Source organism: Rhagoletis pomonella, unplaced genomic scaffold (genome assembly GCF_013731165.1).
Source record: "Rhagoletis pomonella isolate Grant_MI unplaced genomic scaffold, Rhpom_1.0 Rhpom_scaffold_00002, whole genome shotgun sequence".
In the NCBI taxonomy this organism is placed as follows: domain Eukaryota; kingdom Metazoa; phylum Arthropoda; class Insecta; order Diptera; family Tephritidae; genus Rhagoletis; species Rhagoletis pomonella.
The window spans coordinates 52,059,557-52,075,560 of NW_023458556.1; the positions used below are offsets into that span (position 1 = coordinate 52,059,557).

The window sequence follows — 16,004 nt, forward strand, 5'->3', positions numbered from 1 at the left end:
TTACAACTCGTGAAACCCCATATTTTTTTCACGCCAACGTGGACCCCCATCGAGTCTCCCCTGGGGGTCCACATGGACTACTTTGGGAATCACTGCTTTACATGGAAGAAAATGCACAACACCGTCAGCTAAAAAAAATATTAAAAATCAACGCGATTTTCTAGCGTCTTGAAATTTGCACTTTGACCTACTAAAATTAAACGGCCTATAAAACTGTATACCTAATTTTTGTTTAAATTCTGAATAAAAAGCTTCCAATTCTTGGGGGATTTTGGTAAAATTTGTTGAATTTTTATAACTTTTGTAAAAAGTTTGAAATGTGGATTTATATGGTACTTGACATGAAATGCGCTAGACTTTTATAAAAAAATATTAAACATCGAATAACCAATAGACATGTAGCCTAAACTTGTCAAAATAAAAACTTTCTTTTATTTCTTCCCCCACTGTAAATAACCAAAATTTTTGGACATCCACATGTTTATGTTATATCCATGCAATTTTGATAACAAAAACTATTCCTTGCTAATCAGATAAAAATCATAACTAATAATATTTGTTTTTTGCTTTCAGATCACGCGATTCACCCTTCATAGGACATGTGCTGGCTGGCAGTGAGTGGGTCGATCGTACAATATGGTTCTCTAGCATTTGGTATAGTTTATATGGCGATAACATATTGCCACCGGCAGAAATCATAATGAAGTGAAGGATCTGTTTTTTTTTTTGCATAAGTATAGATTAACATATACATACATGCATACATTTCGTTAGAGAAATATTCACAAGCGAAATATTAACACCATCATTTAGTATCTGGGCATCATGATCAATTTATTGAGCATTTCAATTTGCATTTCATTCTATTAATTTTAGTTTTTAATATCAAAATGGTTGGTATCATATTGTACTTGCCATATACTGCATTGTTAAATAGTAGTACATGAATATTATGCATACATATGTAAACATTTTTTGAAGATTTTACAATTGTTTTAATACATTTTCATTAGACTCGTATGTAGGGGTTGTATGTTAGGTAAGCAAAAATTGCAGATATTTTATATTAAAGTCATTGTAGGTTTAGTGGGTAATCAATTTTGAAAATATGTACTACATAAAATGTTGTATGTCAAAGTTATTATTTTTCATGAACATACATACATAAGTGTATTATTACAAATTTTTAATTAATACATCGTATTTTTAATAAATAAGTGATTTTTTAAAATAATATAAACAATTGTGTTACTCTTACAAAGTGAAAGTTAAAATGTTAAAAACTTTTTGATCAAAAGTGATTTAAGTACAAATCGCCACCGTCCTATGTACATACATACATGCATATGTATGTATGTATTTATACATAATTATTTCGCTTCTATAAACAAAGAAATCAGATAACTAAAAGTTGCATATTTATGTACATATAAATATGTATGCATTGCAAGCATGTTTGATAAATGTCTATGATTAAAAATACTACAGGTATGTATGTGCGTGTGTGTGTGTATATATATTTTTGTATACTTGTATTTGAACGCGGCATTTCTTGAGCTAAAAGGTACTGGTGGTCTGGACGGATGTATAGAATGGACGTTTGGCGGTGTGTCGCCAGCAAACGAGCAGCACAGCATAGGCGAGCGCAAGCAAAAAACCGATTGCATTGAGCGCAGTAGACATAATGAGAATTGTTATCCATTCGCCGCTCACTTCCTTGCAGCTTAGGTCCCTATAGAACGGTCACATATTTTAATAAAATGTATTTACCCGATATTGAATTATTTCAAATCACTTACCGATATTCCACTTTATAGCTTTGGTCACTGAAATTTTCCGGCATCACTTCTTCGTCCAGCAAGCCATTCGCCACCTGTGACGCACTGTCATTCGCTGGCGGTGGCAGCGTTACTTCCTCATTCACGTTAAAGGTGCACGTGCAGGATCCTTGCTCCAACAGAATGTTTGTGGGCGCGCAGTGTGTATCGCTGGCGCAAAGGCGCGCGTAATGTAGGGCAGCACAAAAGAATGCCACACAGCAAAGCAAGACGGCCAAGAGCGCTAGCAAATATGAATCGGTGCGTAAAAATTTAAAACAATTCTCGCGCACTTTGTGGCGTTTTATACGCTGATAGCGTACAAGCACAAGTCCAAGAATGCCAGCAAGCAGGAGCTGTGGAGAAAAACGAGAAAAAAATTAAAACATTTTTGCTTAACAATTGTGCGGGGAAAAGGTCAGAACAGTCTTGCTAATCTAAATTTAAGTTCTTGCATACATAGCATCCGATTTTGGGGGCCAAAGTGCTAAGCGAAAGTCTTACTGATTTCTTTGTCTGCCTTATAAGACACCCCCTTTTCTCTACCTGGTTTACCTCCCACCAAGTGAATGTTGTAGGTTTCTTGCAACGGCGCACACTGAGAAAAAAGGGTAAAAGTGTAAAAAAAAAATCTGCGCACTATTTATTTAAATCGTAACCGATTTCGATCACTTTTTAATGCTTGTTATTAATTTTACTTTTAGATGTGCCGATAACCTTGTAGCTAGTGCTAAGTATTAATTGTAACTAGTAAAAAAATAATAATACTTTTAGCTAGTGATACGCTTTTTTGCGTGATCGCGAAAGATCCTCATTAAACTAACCTAAGTTAAAGGTTCTAGTTAGACTTCATAATTCATTTTGAAAAGTGAAATTAGGCCACGATCAAAAACTGAAATTAGATCGCGCGGCCACCTAAAACCACACCCATTAGAAATGCAAAGTCCAAACTTTATGAAAACTTACCCAAACCGCCGCCAACAGGGAAAGTAAATAAATAAATAAATATCTAATCGATCTATAGCGTACTGCATTTAAAAGAAAAAAGTTCTGTCTAGTTATCTAGTATGTTGAACAGTGCTCTGTTCGGAAGCCTTCGAAATAACCGTACAAATATTAAAATTATTCACTTACCACCAAGCCGCTCCAGTAGGGATTATATTGTATGGCCGTATTGGGTGCCAAGCAGAATATCCATATTGCTAAGAATGATATTAGTAGACCAACTAATATTTCCAGTATGAGCAACCAGCGGGCAAGATTCGGATATTTAAAATTCAATGGATTTGGATGCTGAGAAGCTGTTGTGTACAAAGAACGAACCATTTTAGAAATATGTATGTATGAACTTGTTTTAATTTTATTTGATGGAAGTGTTGTTTGTTCGCTAAAAGTTTATTGTCTACTAACCGCGCTCACTTGAGTGGAGGCCTAACAGACCGACTATGATCAAATCGTTTTAGTTACACTACTAGTTTATTACTTACATTAGTATATACATACTTACATATATAACATTAGATTACAAAAACAAGATTGCGTTTGTTGTTGTTTATTGATGATGATTGCCTTTGCCAGTTATTAACATAGTACTACGGAAATAAATTGGCTACAATGCAGCGGTGCAATTACAAGTAAAAAGTCAATGAGCTTATGTAGTTTTGTACGTATAAATTGTTGTAGCATGAACTTAATTATAACTAATGTGTATGTGATTAGTAATTAATTTTGTTTTATATGAATTAAGAAGGTTCACTCTTATTTTTTCAATTTTTTTATTGCGTTATTTTACCGTAGAGCTTTCTTCTAGCGAAGTCATATAAAGGCGACCCACCCTCGTGTAGCTCATTCGGTATGAATAAAGCCAATTAACTTTGAGTTAGTATGAAAAAGTACAGAGTCATCTGAGTAGTAATAAAAGGATTAATGAGATCAAGCAATAGGTTATTAAGAATATACATATTTGATAAGCAATTATGGCAGTAAGTGTATTAAGATCACGCAAGTTTAATCACCATTGGAAACACATGCAAATCTACTAATACAAGTGTAAACGTTTAACAGTAACAATATTAATTTTTTTTTTTTTTTGATAAAAAGTCAGTGTCGAATCCAGTTTCCTTTTTTTTAAGTTGGTTATTGCACTACATTTATAGTATGCAAACGATCAAACACCTTGCCACTTACCTGGATATGATTTGTTATTTACAACTAGCATGCGACTGTGCCTTAAACTATTTCTTGTTGGAGTGTGGCGTCCGGCGATTTTACTACCTTTTATATTCTGCGGTACTGTCGTGGACATGTAGACGGCCTATAATAGGGTAAGAACAAAGGTATACAATGAAATGTTTTGTTTTAAAAAGCACTATGATTAATACAATGAAACGAGGAAATATAGGATTTGGGGGTAGTCTTGGCCTTAGCTGCGAGGAACGAGTCTGCAACTGAAACAAAGCACTGAGTACCTCCAAAAATACTCGATAACAAATTTTCGTGGCGTCTGAACATAGGGGAGAGGGCGGAGAGAGCCTCGGTTGAATTCAATGCATGTAAAAGGATACCTGGGCTGCCTACAGCCTTCCCTTTCATACATACCCACATACTAGGGTAGCCAACTCATATTTGAGAATTCCCCGATTTCAATAATGAAATTCCCAGAGTTTGTCCGAAATTTCGTTAAATTCCCCACTCATATTTATGACCTTATTTACAAAAAAAGAAAAATTGTATGTACCCTGCAAACCATTTTTTCAGAGTATTCTGAATCGTAAAGGAATTTTAACGAATTCGGAAAGATCCCATCCGATTTTTTTCCGAATTTTCTAAAATGAAATAAATTACGCACACTTCCATTCGTTTACGGAATTTCGGAAGAAAATCGGTGAAGAAATGAAAATAATGCTGCTATGTGAAGAATTTCTTGCAGACTTTTTTCAGAATTTTCTTTATTTTTCGTACAGAAATTTCTTTACGAGTTCGTGTCAACCACTTCATATAATTTTCTTTGAAGATTCGGAAAAAAATCGTTACAGAAATCAAATACTCCTAAAGATTTCGTTAAGGTTTCGGGAACTTTGGTTTGCAGGGTATTCTCTGTTTATTTTATTTTTAAACGAAATTCATCTATATATTCATAAACCAAACCAAACTTTTATAAAATTAGTTAACAAATAAAGAATAAAAAATGTATATATAATATTAACATATGTACATACAGCGGTCGAAAAAATTTTAGTCGCACCAAATTTTGACAAGGTTTTATTTAAAATTATTATTATTTATATTTTTTCGGGGTATTTAATTTGAGCTATTTTTTTATAAAAATATAGTTCATTTTTTAACAAAACCCGATAAATCCGAGCTTCAAACTTTTTAATTCGATTTTCTAGAAAAATGTTGAGTATGCAGTTTTGTAGCCCACTCAATTCTAGTATAATAAAGTGCAAATTTTGAGTGGCTAAAAATTTTTGTTTTAGATTTGTTTGCCGAAGGTGTTGCGATTTTCTTTCATATAAAAATAAATTGTGTTTATATGAAACCAATTGCGACAAAGAAAATTCTAAAAAATCAACGGTAGTTTTTAGCCATTTGAAACTTTATTATATTAGAATTAAATGAGCTACAAAACTGCATACTCAAAATCTTTCTAAAAAATCCAATTAAAAAGCTCGAAATTTTTACGAAAGTTTTTTCAATTTGTTTCCTAAATATTCATATATAATATATAAAATTCAGTCCAAAAGTAATAAAAAACTAAAAGAATAGGTACATAAATGTTTATGGCTCAACGTTTTAAATTCCCGACAAAAAAGGTCAATGCTCCGATTCCCCACGACAAACTGAAATTCCCCGCAAATCGGGGAACTCGCCACGAGTTGGATTCCCTGCCACATACGTATTTTAAAGTAACGGCAGTGTTCTTCAACATTGCGTGAATGCACGGATTCAAAGGTCCTTCGGATCTGGCAACACTATAGACGTGGTCTTTGTCTATGTTAGACCATTTATGGTTCAACATAACCTAACCGCTACTATTTTATGTATGTATCTTCGCGACAATCGTTACCCCACGTCTCCACCTTCTATAGATGCTGTTAAAAAAGCTGTGGTAAGACAGAAATGTCAGGTGGAGACCGCAAATTTCCACTGTTACCCATATCTGTTTTGCCGAATTGCTTATCATCGCTGTCTTAACATCAGCTGTCATTTCGTAGTTTGACAACTCAGTTTGGGTACAGACCGATCTGATTGGCTTGATGACAGTTTGAAGTGATATGTTAAGACACAAAGTCGCCCACATGAGAGAACGGGAGAAAGTCAAAACATAAATTTTATGGTAAGATATATTTGGTAGAAAATGGAGACGTGGGGTTAGGCCAATATTAGGTGCATTAGTGAATAGCATTGAAGAAGAAAACGATTCTCAAATGGGTAGAGTATAAATAGAATAGAATACAAATATTTAAAATACAAATAAAAAATACAAAATACATGTTTGTATTTTATATTTAAACTCTTTTTTTTCCCAGGGTATTTTGTGTTAGTATTTTAAATACTTTTATAAGCAGTATTTGAATTTTGGAATTTTATATACTTTTCCACTTTTCATTATTCATCATATCATAAACAGTTTCCATTTTATAACAATGCCATTAATTTTATTGACATTCGAAAATTCGCTGTTTTCGGATTACCAAAAATAGGTTTGTTCGTCGAAAATCTAACAAGCTTTATCCATCACTTAAAATATCAGAGAGTAAGAAAAAATTCCCTCAAACTCACTCTTAGGCAGAGAAAATTGCAAATTTCTGTCGGTTTTCCTAAATCAACTTTGACGACTGCATTCCGATTACGAATACACTTATAATCAGGGTGTCCAGATTGTTTAAATAAAAAAGCGCAATTTAAAAGAAATCGCTGCATACATATGAATATCCACAATTTCCTTAAAATCATCTATACATACTTGGTGTCTGAACCATTTCCTTTTCTATTGATGTTATACATATGTATATTGAGCTATTCAATCTTCATATTTGGGGAAAGAATCAGAATCGTTTATTTCTTTTATTTCTAAAACTAGCATCTTTCCGTGGTTGCGCACATTTGGCATTAAGGCCCAATTTCTAAAGAAATGAACAGCGAATTTGTATGCGCGTCAAGGGATATTTAAGTAAAATAAAAAATAGCAGAGGAAATTCTCGACTTAAGCCATTAAAAAATTTTGCGCTTGCGAGTGGCAAAAGTGTGCTGCAAATCAAATACATTTCTTATCTCTCAAAATTTAGAAAGAAAATTTTAATTTTCCAATTTTTTTATTTACACATACTTATGTACATATACATATACATACATACATAATATATTTTCTCTATTTTAACGGTACATGACTACTTACTTATATAGTAATATTGACATTTTTCTTATTTAACAAGTTCTATTCTATGTATTTACAATTCAAGCGTCCTTCGCACTTCCCTTAAGTGTCGACAATATTGAAACCGATTTAATTTACGTAAATTCAATCGACGTCTAGCCAAAGAATTTCTGCTTTTAGGCGTTTCAGCAACGTCAGCAAGAGGAGGTGGTAGCACCACTTGTATTGGTGAATATTTTAACTCACTGAATTCACGCTTAATGAGTTTAATTTCATTGTCAACTGCCAACGCTCCAGCTATGAAAGTGATTGCTCTAATAAATCTTAACCGATTTATGGCTATAGACATCTGTATGTAAAATTTTAACAGCATTGAGGTTAATAAAAGGGCGAGCAAGTCCAAATGCTTAGCAAGCGAAACATTTACAACCGACATTTTCCAATTTTTTTTTTATATTTCTAAGCATCAAAGCGTCTCTAAAAGCGAACTGACATTTTTTGGACGAGACGCATCCTTTTATTGCCAACTATGCTATGCAAAGAAGGATGTATGTGCATACGTATCTACTTTCATATGTATGTATGTATGTCTGTAAGTAACCGTAAGGTATCGAAGTTTTGTTTACATTGTTTATCACTTAACATTGGCAAGTGCAGTAATAAATTGCTAAAACAATAGCAGGTAGGCTCCGTTTGTTTGGCTGCAGTTGCTCATTGCAGCGTGTTGTGACGATATGACCCTCAATGCTAAGATTAAAAACAGAACACTAGGGGTATTCACGATCCGGTGCATACTGTCTAGCATGGTGCATAGATAGGATGAATAGCATGATTGTTGTTGTTTCATGTGTTCAAACAACAACAAAATTAGCCAATCATGCTATTTATACTATCTATGCACCATGCTAGACAGTATGCACCGGATCGTGAATACCCCTACTGTAACATAAATATGTATAAATATATGTATGTATGTATATACTTATATGTAGGATATGTATGCATGTGCATACATATGTATGTACATATGCAAGCGCGAAACCATTGTAGGGAAAACATATCAAAATATGTTTGTTTTTGCAAAGCATTTTGAATGAGTTGTTTTGGAAAATATAACGATGTACTCTGAGATTAAAAACAAGTTTTCTTGTTTTGATAAGGAAATCCTGCTTATGTACAGAGTTGTGTAATCACATTAAACGTAACACACGTCAGCAATTGTAGAAAACGTTTTTGGTGCCGAGATATCGTCGGTGGTTTATTATAATGTGAGCATTGACTATAATAATACTATTTTTTTTTAGTGTAGTTTTTGAGATATCGCAGCATAACGGCTTTTAAGAAAAGAAAAAAGGTCGATCATAAAAATATCTAATATCTATGGAACCCGTATATTCATCAAAACATATGGTATATCCAAAAAAAGGTAATTAAATTTGCTATCTTTCACTCTTCCTCTGTCATGAAAATAACGTTTTTCAAAGATTTGCAAAAAGGTTTTTTTGTAAACATAGAACAATGTTCGATTTATGTAGTTAAACATATAGGTATAAAAAAACGACTTTCGGAAAACTTATTTATACCCACTTCGTAAGCCCAACATATTGTAATGTAAAAAAATCCCCACAAAAAAAGTTTTAAAACCTGCATTTATTACGTGTATGCACATAAAAACTATCTTTTTTTCGACTTTTGTGAATGGACCCTGCAGGGAGTGACGTTAGCTTATACCAAATTTATGGTTGTTTACGCGAGCGCTATATACTTTTGTGGGGCGCTGGCCGCAAAAAAGTCAGTCCTGGATACCTCTGCATTACACGTCAACTAACTTGAAACTTACTATTTTTGGACATAAAATGCCGAAAACAATTCAACAAAACTTTTAATTCTTTCTTTTTTAAATTTTTATTTATGTAGCTTATATTTAACATTGCATATTTGTTTACATTTTATTCTGTAGGTGGCCCCATATTTGAATGCCGTAATTTCGATCTTCATTATATTTGTCCAGAAATCGAAAGAGTATTTGTGAAATGTACAAAAAAGTGTATTGAAAGTAAATTTTGTATGAGGATATTTTAAAGAGTCGCGATTATGTCTGCATGACTTTACAACTCACTTTAAGTTGGTTTTGTCATAGGTCATGAAAAGTAAGGTATTTATAGAAATTCTGCAAAAAAGTTATTTACAAGTTGGTTATTTTAAACAATTGATATTTTTGCACTGCAGGGAGTGTAGAGAAACAGTCACGTTGAATATCCCTCTATCGCTCAAAACTATCCCTAATTCTTTACATTAAAAAATTTTTGTTGAGCTTGAGGCCGTTTGATATGAAAAATTATTGTGGAAAAAACAACAATAGTTCATAAATGGTAGAAGTTATAGCTGCAATTGCATCTCCTCATCAGACTTCTTCGCGGTCACTGGAATTCGACACATCGACCACAGCTTACAAAACCAGTGGTCTACCCACTACGCTAAGTTCGCCTTATAAACTCTTGTTGCTTCTTACACTGGTTTAATAAAATTTATTAGGCCAAAACTATAATTATCTTCTTCGGAAAAATTTAAACCGTAACTCCTTTATGCCGGATATCCACTAGGCATTACATGGCGAAAATGACAAATGACAAAGTCGTCATTACATTAAAAAAATAGTCAGTAAGTTCAATTCCACATGGCATTTTTTTTAAATGGCATACATTTTTTGTCATTTCAATGGCTAGTGGAAATTCGGCATTAGTTACGAGAAGAAAACATAACTAATCTAAAACAGCTAAATAATTATTATAAATGTGTACGTGAACCTGGTAGTGGATACCGAGTTTTAAAAATGTCCATTCTAATTTGAAAACGGTGTTTTTTCCTCCTTTTCCCGTGAGGAAAATTTGGACTTTAACTCAAAACCAGCTGACTTTTATCCGTTATAAAACTCCAGTTCTTAGCCGTTCGTAATTTATACATTTATATATAAATCTATGTATGTATGAACACTAGGGTGGTCCAAAAATTTATGTAAAAAGTAAAGCCGAATTTTTTATGCTCTCACCCCCTGGGATTGTTCTATACCGAATAAAAATATACCCCTATTTTTTACTTTGAAATCCAAACATATTTAGAGGTCGCTCAAAGCGCTCAAAGTTTTCCATGTATTTTATATGAAAAAAAAAACAAATTTTCGTAGAAATTGTATAGAATTCTTAAAACTCAATATTTTTCGATTGGAACCATTTTTCACGTCCTCCTAAACTCCGAAATATGTAAGTAGGGGGAGGGGGGCAATGAAATTTTGTTTCATATAAAATATATGGAAAACTTTGAGCACCTTTGGCGACCTCTAAATATTTTTTTGATTTTCAAATAAAAAATACTTTCCTTTTTTTGCGATGTAGAACAATCCTAGCGGGTGAGAGCATTAAAATATTGACTTTACTTTTTTTTGGGCCACCCTAATGCATACTTATTTATTTTCATCAATAGTTTAAATTTATTACCGTAATGCGATAAATGATTCGGATAAATGATTACCCCTATAATTTAAAACAGATTTAAAACTTTATTGAAACGTTTCATGACATTTTTATTACTGTAAAATGGACATTTTAATTGACTTACATGAATTAATTACATATTGCAAGCAGCTCACTTTCTCATTGTAATTTAAATAATCTCGCAATGTCTCTTAGATAACAAGACAAAATGCAAAAGTAATACATATGATAATAATTACTTTTCGTTTTGTTGTTTTATATGGTTGCTCTTTTGAGTATACAATTACGGTTGCACGGCTATACTCGAACCCGGGTCTTGCACCAACGTTGCGCATTCTGAGTAACGTAAGCAGCCCATGTGCGAGATGCAGTAATTAAATCCGTGTGTAGCCTCAGGTTACCTCAGCAATATACTTTAACAACAGGGTAAGCAAAAAAGCATATTTGCTCCTACTGTCGGAAATTTCAACCATCATGAGTACAACTCCGTTAACGGAGCAAGGATTGTCGACGTCGCCACTGCACGGTACATCGAGGTTAGTTGTAATGAAATATCAACAGGGTCTTTAAATGCCCACTGATCAAAGAACGAGATACCCATAGACGGAAAATAACCTTAGAGCATTCTTGACGTAAAATGTCCATCCAAGGAGATACAACTTCGAGAATCTGCAATCACGGAATTCGCGCAATGAGTCTCGGGATTTCGTCTCTAAATCACTACATAGCGCTACGGAGAAGGTTGTTGGTTACTACTACCACGCAGAATTACCCAGCGGATCAAGCTACTCTACAGCCATTGGTGTCGCATACGGTAATTGAGCGGTACCAAGAGAAAAAAGGGAAGAAAGTCTTTTTTTTTTGGTAAGACAATGCTGGCAGATCGAGAGTTCAGATCGAAAATTGTGCAAGAAAATAAGGTAGACCAGTCTTATGACTGAAGCCGATTCCTGCAAAGACCGAGATAGAAATTATTTAACAAAATTTGCTCACCTGAGAAAGGAAGTATTACTTATCTACCCTTTTGAATGGCGACAAAGACTGCATGTTTGATGAAGAAGATTCGAGACAGATCTGTTGGGACGAATCACATGTCCTTCCACTCGATCAAGACGAGGTGAGAGCATCAATAATGCGGGTTAAACGCAACAAAGCAGCTGGAGCCGCTCTAATATCAGTTGAGCTGTTCAAAGCAGGCAGTAAAGAGCTGGTAGCATGGGCGTAGCCAGGTAGGGGCAGAGGGGTGCTCGAGCCCCCCCTAACTTTCAAATTTTCCTTATATATATATAAAATAATACCCTGAAATGCCAGCTTAATAGGGTCGAGCCCCCCGCCCCCCTAAATTTCATTCGGGCTACGCCGATGGCTGGTAAGGTTATACATACCAGCTGTCGAGCTTTTATTTGATTAAAACATACATGCATACATATCTCAAGCTTGAGGTTTCTACTGTTGGCTCCAATTAGCGCGAAATAAGCCCTAGTATTGCTAATAAGGTCCTATCAACGATAATGTGTGACCGACTGAAGCAATTAATGAGCTAAATGATTGGGTTTCATTAGTTTAACCAGATTTGGATAGTGCGACAGATTCCAGTACGGCACCATGAACATGTAAATTTGGGATCCAAACAAAGCTAATACGGCTTTGTAGAGCGACGCTTAGCAAAACCTTTAGTTCCGTCCTACTTCGAAAAGATATCACTGAGATGTGCAAAAGCAAACGAGGTTTTAGACAAAGGAACTGTTGTGCGACTTCTTGAAACTGATGTTGGCAAGCGTAATACAAGCTGTCCACCTGAATGGCAGCGTCATCACATGCATATAACAATATTTACCACTATGCTGCTGTCATATACCGATGATAATGAAAACGTAGTGTTCAACAGCAAGGCTTAACGCCAGCACATATGTACATTAGCCTGGAATTAACTGCACTTGAACCGGATTAAGAGTCATTTGCGCCATCTCTGGTTAATTCTACCTGTGGGGCTTAGAGAGGGAAGTGCCGTTTTCTCAAGTAGGTTTTAAAATTTATTTTCCCTTCAAACACATCTTTTGTGGTCAAAATTTTTGTTTAACGGTTTGGTTCCTAATAAATTATTAAAGTGAAAGTACATAACTTTCATTGCATCAAAATTCAACAAAGCAAAGAGATTCAACTCTTAAGGACTGTCAACGCTTCTCATGGAGAATCTTGTGTCAAAAGATAGAAAGCTCTTCCGAGGCCAGCAGACTACGTAAGATACTATCAACGTGTCCTAGCAATATAAGCTAACTCATCAAGGAAGATTGGGATTGGACAGCTAGCAGCGACGAAACATTAGAGCTTCTAATACAAACGCCCTTTCCGGGTTTCCTCCGGAGAAAAGTTACCAACACTCAACTCGCAGGCAACAACGATGACCTCCCAGCGAACCTTATTACTGAGGAGAACATTAAACAGCTTCCCACCCTATAAGTCTCCGGGACCAGACGGAATGATTCCCGCCGACCTACAGCTTACAGCAGGAATGATTGCACCCATACTCCTTTCCGTCTTTGTGGCAGCGCCACGTCTTAATTATATAAGCCACAAATGGGAGGAGGTAAGAGTAGTTATCATTCCTAAAACAGGATGCGTACAATAAGGGAAGATCATTTGAAACAGCACTCCACTCGCTAGGGAAAACCATTGTAAGATCACTATATTTTAAAGAATACACCCTCGCTGCCTTCTTGAACATCGAGGGTGCTTTCAACAACGTATCTCCTGAGGTGATTATCTCATTGCTGGTAAATTTGGGTGTAAGCAACTCATTAAACTCGTTTATTGAACGAATGCTAACCGGACACGAAATAAGCGCAGGATTAGATGAATTACAAATAAAGAGATCTCCGGTAAGGGGTACGCCCCCGGGCAAATACCTCCCAACACTAGCGGATCTAATTCAGAGATCTCTTAACAAACTATCACTATGGTGGGAATAAATCCTGAAAATACAGACTTAGTGCTCTTCACTAGAAAACACAAGATACCCAACGTCGATGCTATAACTCAAGAGGGAAATACCCTTGATGTAAAGGAAGAGACCAAATACCTAGGTCTCATACTAGACCCTCAAGGGAAGAGTGCAAACGAGACGCTCTAAGGAGTGGCGACTCTATCCATGTATACACAGATGGCCCAAAGCTTGAGAGAAGGGTTGGTGGGGGTGTATACTTCGATCACCTGGGAATCTCCCTTAGCATTCGTCTTCCGGACCACTGTAGTGTCTTTAAGGTGGAACTGATGGCAATCGACCGAGCCGCAAAACTGGTAAAGTGTGATATGAAGCAGTCGACAGTCCCCGTGGTAGCCATGAAATGCCGCACATCTCTTCATTTCGCTGAAAGGTGATATGGGTTCCGGGACACTGCGACATTGAAGGGAACTGCAAGGCCGATGAACTGGCGCGACTTTGTACCAAACTCCCTATTCAGAACATAAACGATGAAATAGGACAAACAAACTTGCAAGCTACTTATCTCCGAGAGGCTCACTAAAGTAGCGAACAGCAGGTGGCATGACGAAACCATCTGTAAAGCTGTCAGGAAACTATGACCAACTACCGAGCTTAAATAAGCAGAATATCAGTTTGTTAGTATCTGTTATAACAGGACACTGTGTAACTGGCAGGCATGCCTATCAACTATGCGTCTGGCTAAATGACTTCTGTAGAAGTTGTCAAGATGAAGAAGAGGAGGAAACGATTCTGCACCTATTGCACCTTGCTCTATCCAGACGAAGTTTCTCCGCACTGGGTAGACAATTCTTCGATAACCTGGATGACTTTAGATGCGTTGAAATCAAGGATCTTCTAAAATTCCTGCGAAGCTCAAAATGGTTTTAAGAGGGATTGGGAGGTGACTGACCCCACATGCGGTATCACAAAGGGCCCGGAGTATGAGTGTGTCTTACAGACAACCGCGACAACCTACCTACCAACCTATGTATGTACGTATATACTACATATACAATCTATGTATCTCGAGTCGGGCAGCACCAACGGACGAACGGACGGAGAGACATTCCTTAATCAAATTCTCTCTTCTTCGGAGCATCGTCAATTAGGGTATTGACATTGGCGACGATCTGTATTTCAACTTGCGTTAACGAACCGGGAGTGTGCATCTTTAGAAATAGAGGGTACTTATTTCTCCTAGTGGATTGCAGATGCATTCTTTAATCGGTTTTTGGAACTCAATTCCTTTTATTGAGCCCTTTAATATAATAGCACCTTACCTTTGCCCTGAGTCAAGTTTTCTGCTGGAATTACTCACGCAAACACGATTTCTATGTACAATGCGTTCTTCTTAGCGTAACGCGCGCTGATCTGGCAAATACAGCACGGGCTCCTCTTCGAAAGCTACTCAACGGGTTTAAATTATTGAGTCACAGGGCCATGATGGCATCATTCTCGCTGATCTACACAAAACATTTAATCAACCCTTTTTAAATATTACAAGTGTTTAGCCGAGTTTATCGCACCGTTTGTGTAGTACCTCTTGATGATATAAGCGCAAATTATAAAAAAAAATATTTTTGATGAAATTTGGTGAACCCTGCTCGTTTAAGCAAAAACTTTCCAACTTAGAATCTAATGAAGAGTTTCTTACTTTCGCGAGTTGTTAATGTCTACACCTTCTTCCATTTCCACGGTAAATGTTATCCGATTTTGATGAAATTCAGAGTATATGCTGGTTTTGACCAGAAAGGCATGAATCTGAAAGAACGTCAATTCTAGAAAAACAAGCGCAAATTATAAAAAAATCTGTTTGATGAAATTTGTTGTACCCTGCTCGTTTACGCCGAAATTTTCCAACTTGGAACATGACAAAGAGTTTCTTATTTTCGCGAGCTGCAAATGCCTACACCTTTTTCCATTTCCACTTCATATTATATGTACATATCAGAGTCATTTCCTTCAGCTCTACAATAAAAATTCAATAAATTCTACAAGAGGTGTGCTAAAAAAAGAAGAATAGAACCTGAACTCGCAGTTCCTCGCTGCTGGAACTATTTCAGATTAGACACTCATATTTAATGTTAACTTGTGCTAAGTATAATTCAACTCGCTTTCTAGGATATTTTAAAATCCCTTTTTAAAATAAGCCCTCGAAAAATTTTATACCAACAAAATTATATAGAATTTCAAGTGAAACTGTTTTATAAATTTGACTAGGAACATACATATATAAAAATTTAAAACAATGCTTGACCACAGATTTATTAAGGAACTTGTCATCAATGAGATTATTATATATTAGACTGCATCACTCCACATACAAAAAAAAA

At 35.6% G+C, this 16,004-nt stretch overlaps 2 protein-coding genes across 6 annotated transcripts in view; one reads left to right on the forward strand and one right to left on the reverse strand.

Moving 5' to 3' along the window:
- Window positions 1-1,744, forward strand: part of LOC118733786 — a 127,977-nt gene extending 126,233 nt beyond the window's left edge. For 4 of the 5 annotated variants that reach the window (XM_036463354.1, XM_036463351.1, XM_036463353.1 and 1 more), the window contains one exon: window positions 574-1,169. In XM_036463354.1, coding sequence (XP_036319247.1) covers window positions 574-709 — 136 coding nt within the window. In that variant the 3' untranslated portion in view covers window positions 710-1,169. Of the gene's footprint in view, window positions 1-573; window positions 1,170-1,557 lie in introns of those variants that run through there. The other variant, XM_036463350.1, reaches the window with a different exon arrangement.
- LOC118753688 lies at window positions 1,558-6,027 on the reverse strand. The gene is made up of 5 exons (XM_036488561.1): window positions 5,974-6,027; window positions 4,005-4,131; window positions 2,952-3,118; window positions 1,800-2,173; window positions 1,558-1,732 (listed from the first exon to the last, which is right to left on the reverse strand). The coding sequence occupies exons 1-5, from the start codon at window positions 6,025-6,027 to the stop codon at window positions 1,558-1,560; spliced, it is 897 nt and encodes a 298-aa protein (XP_036344454.1).
- Window positions 6,028-16,004: the final 9,977 nt, after the last annotated feature.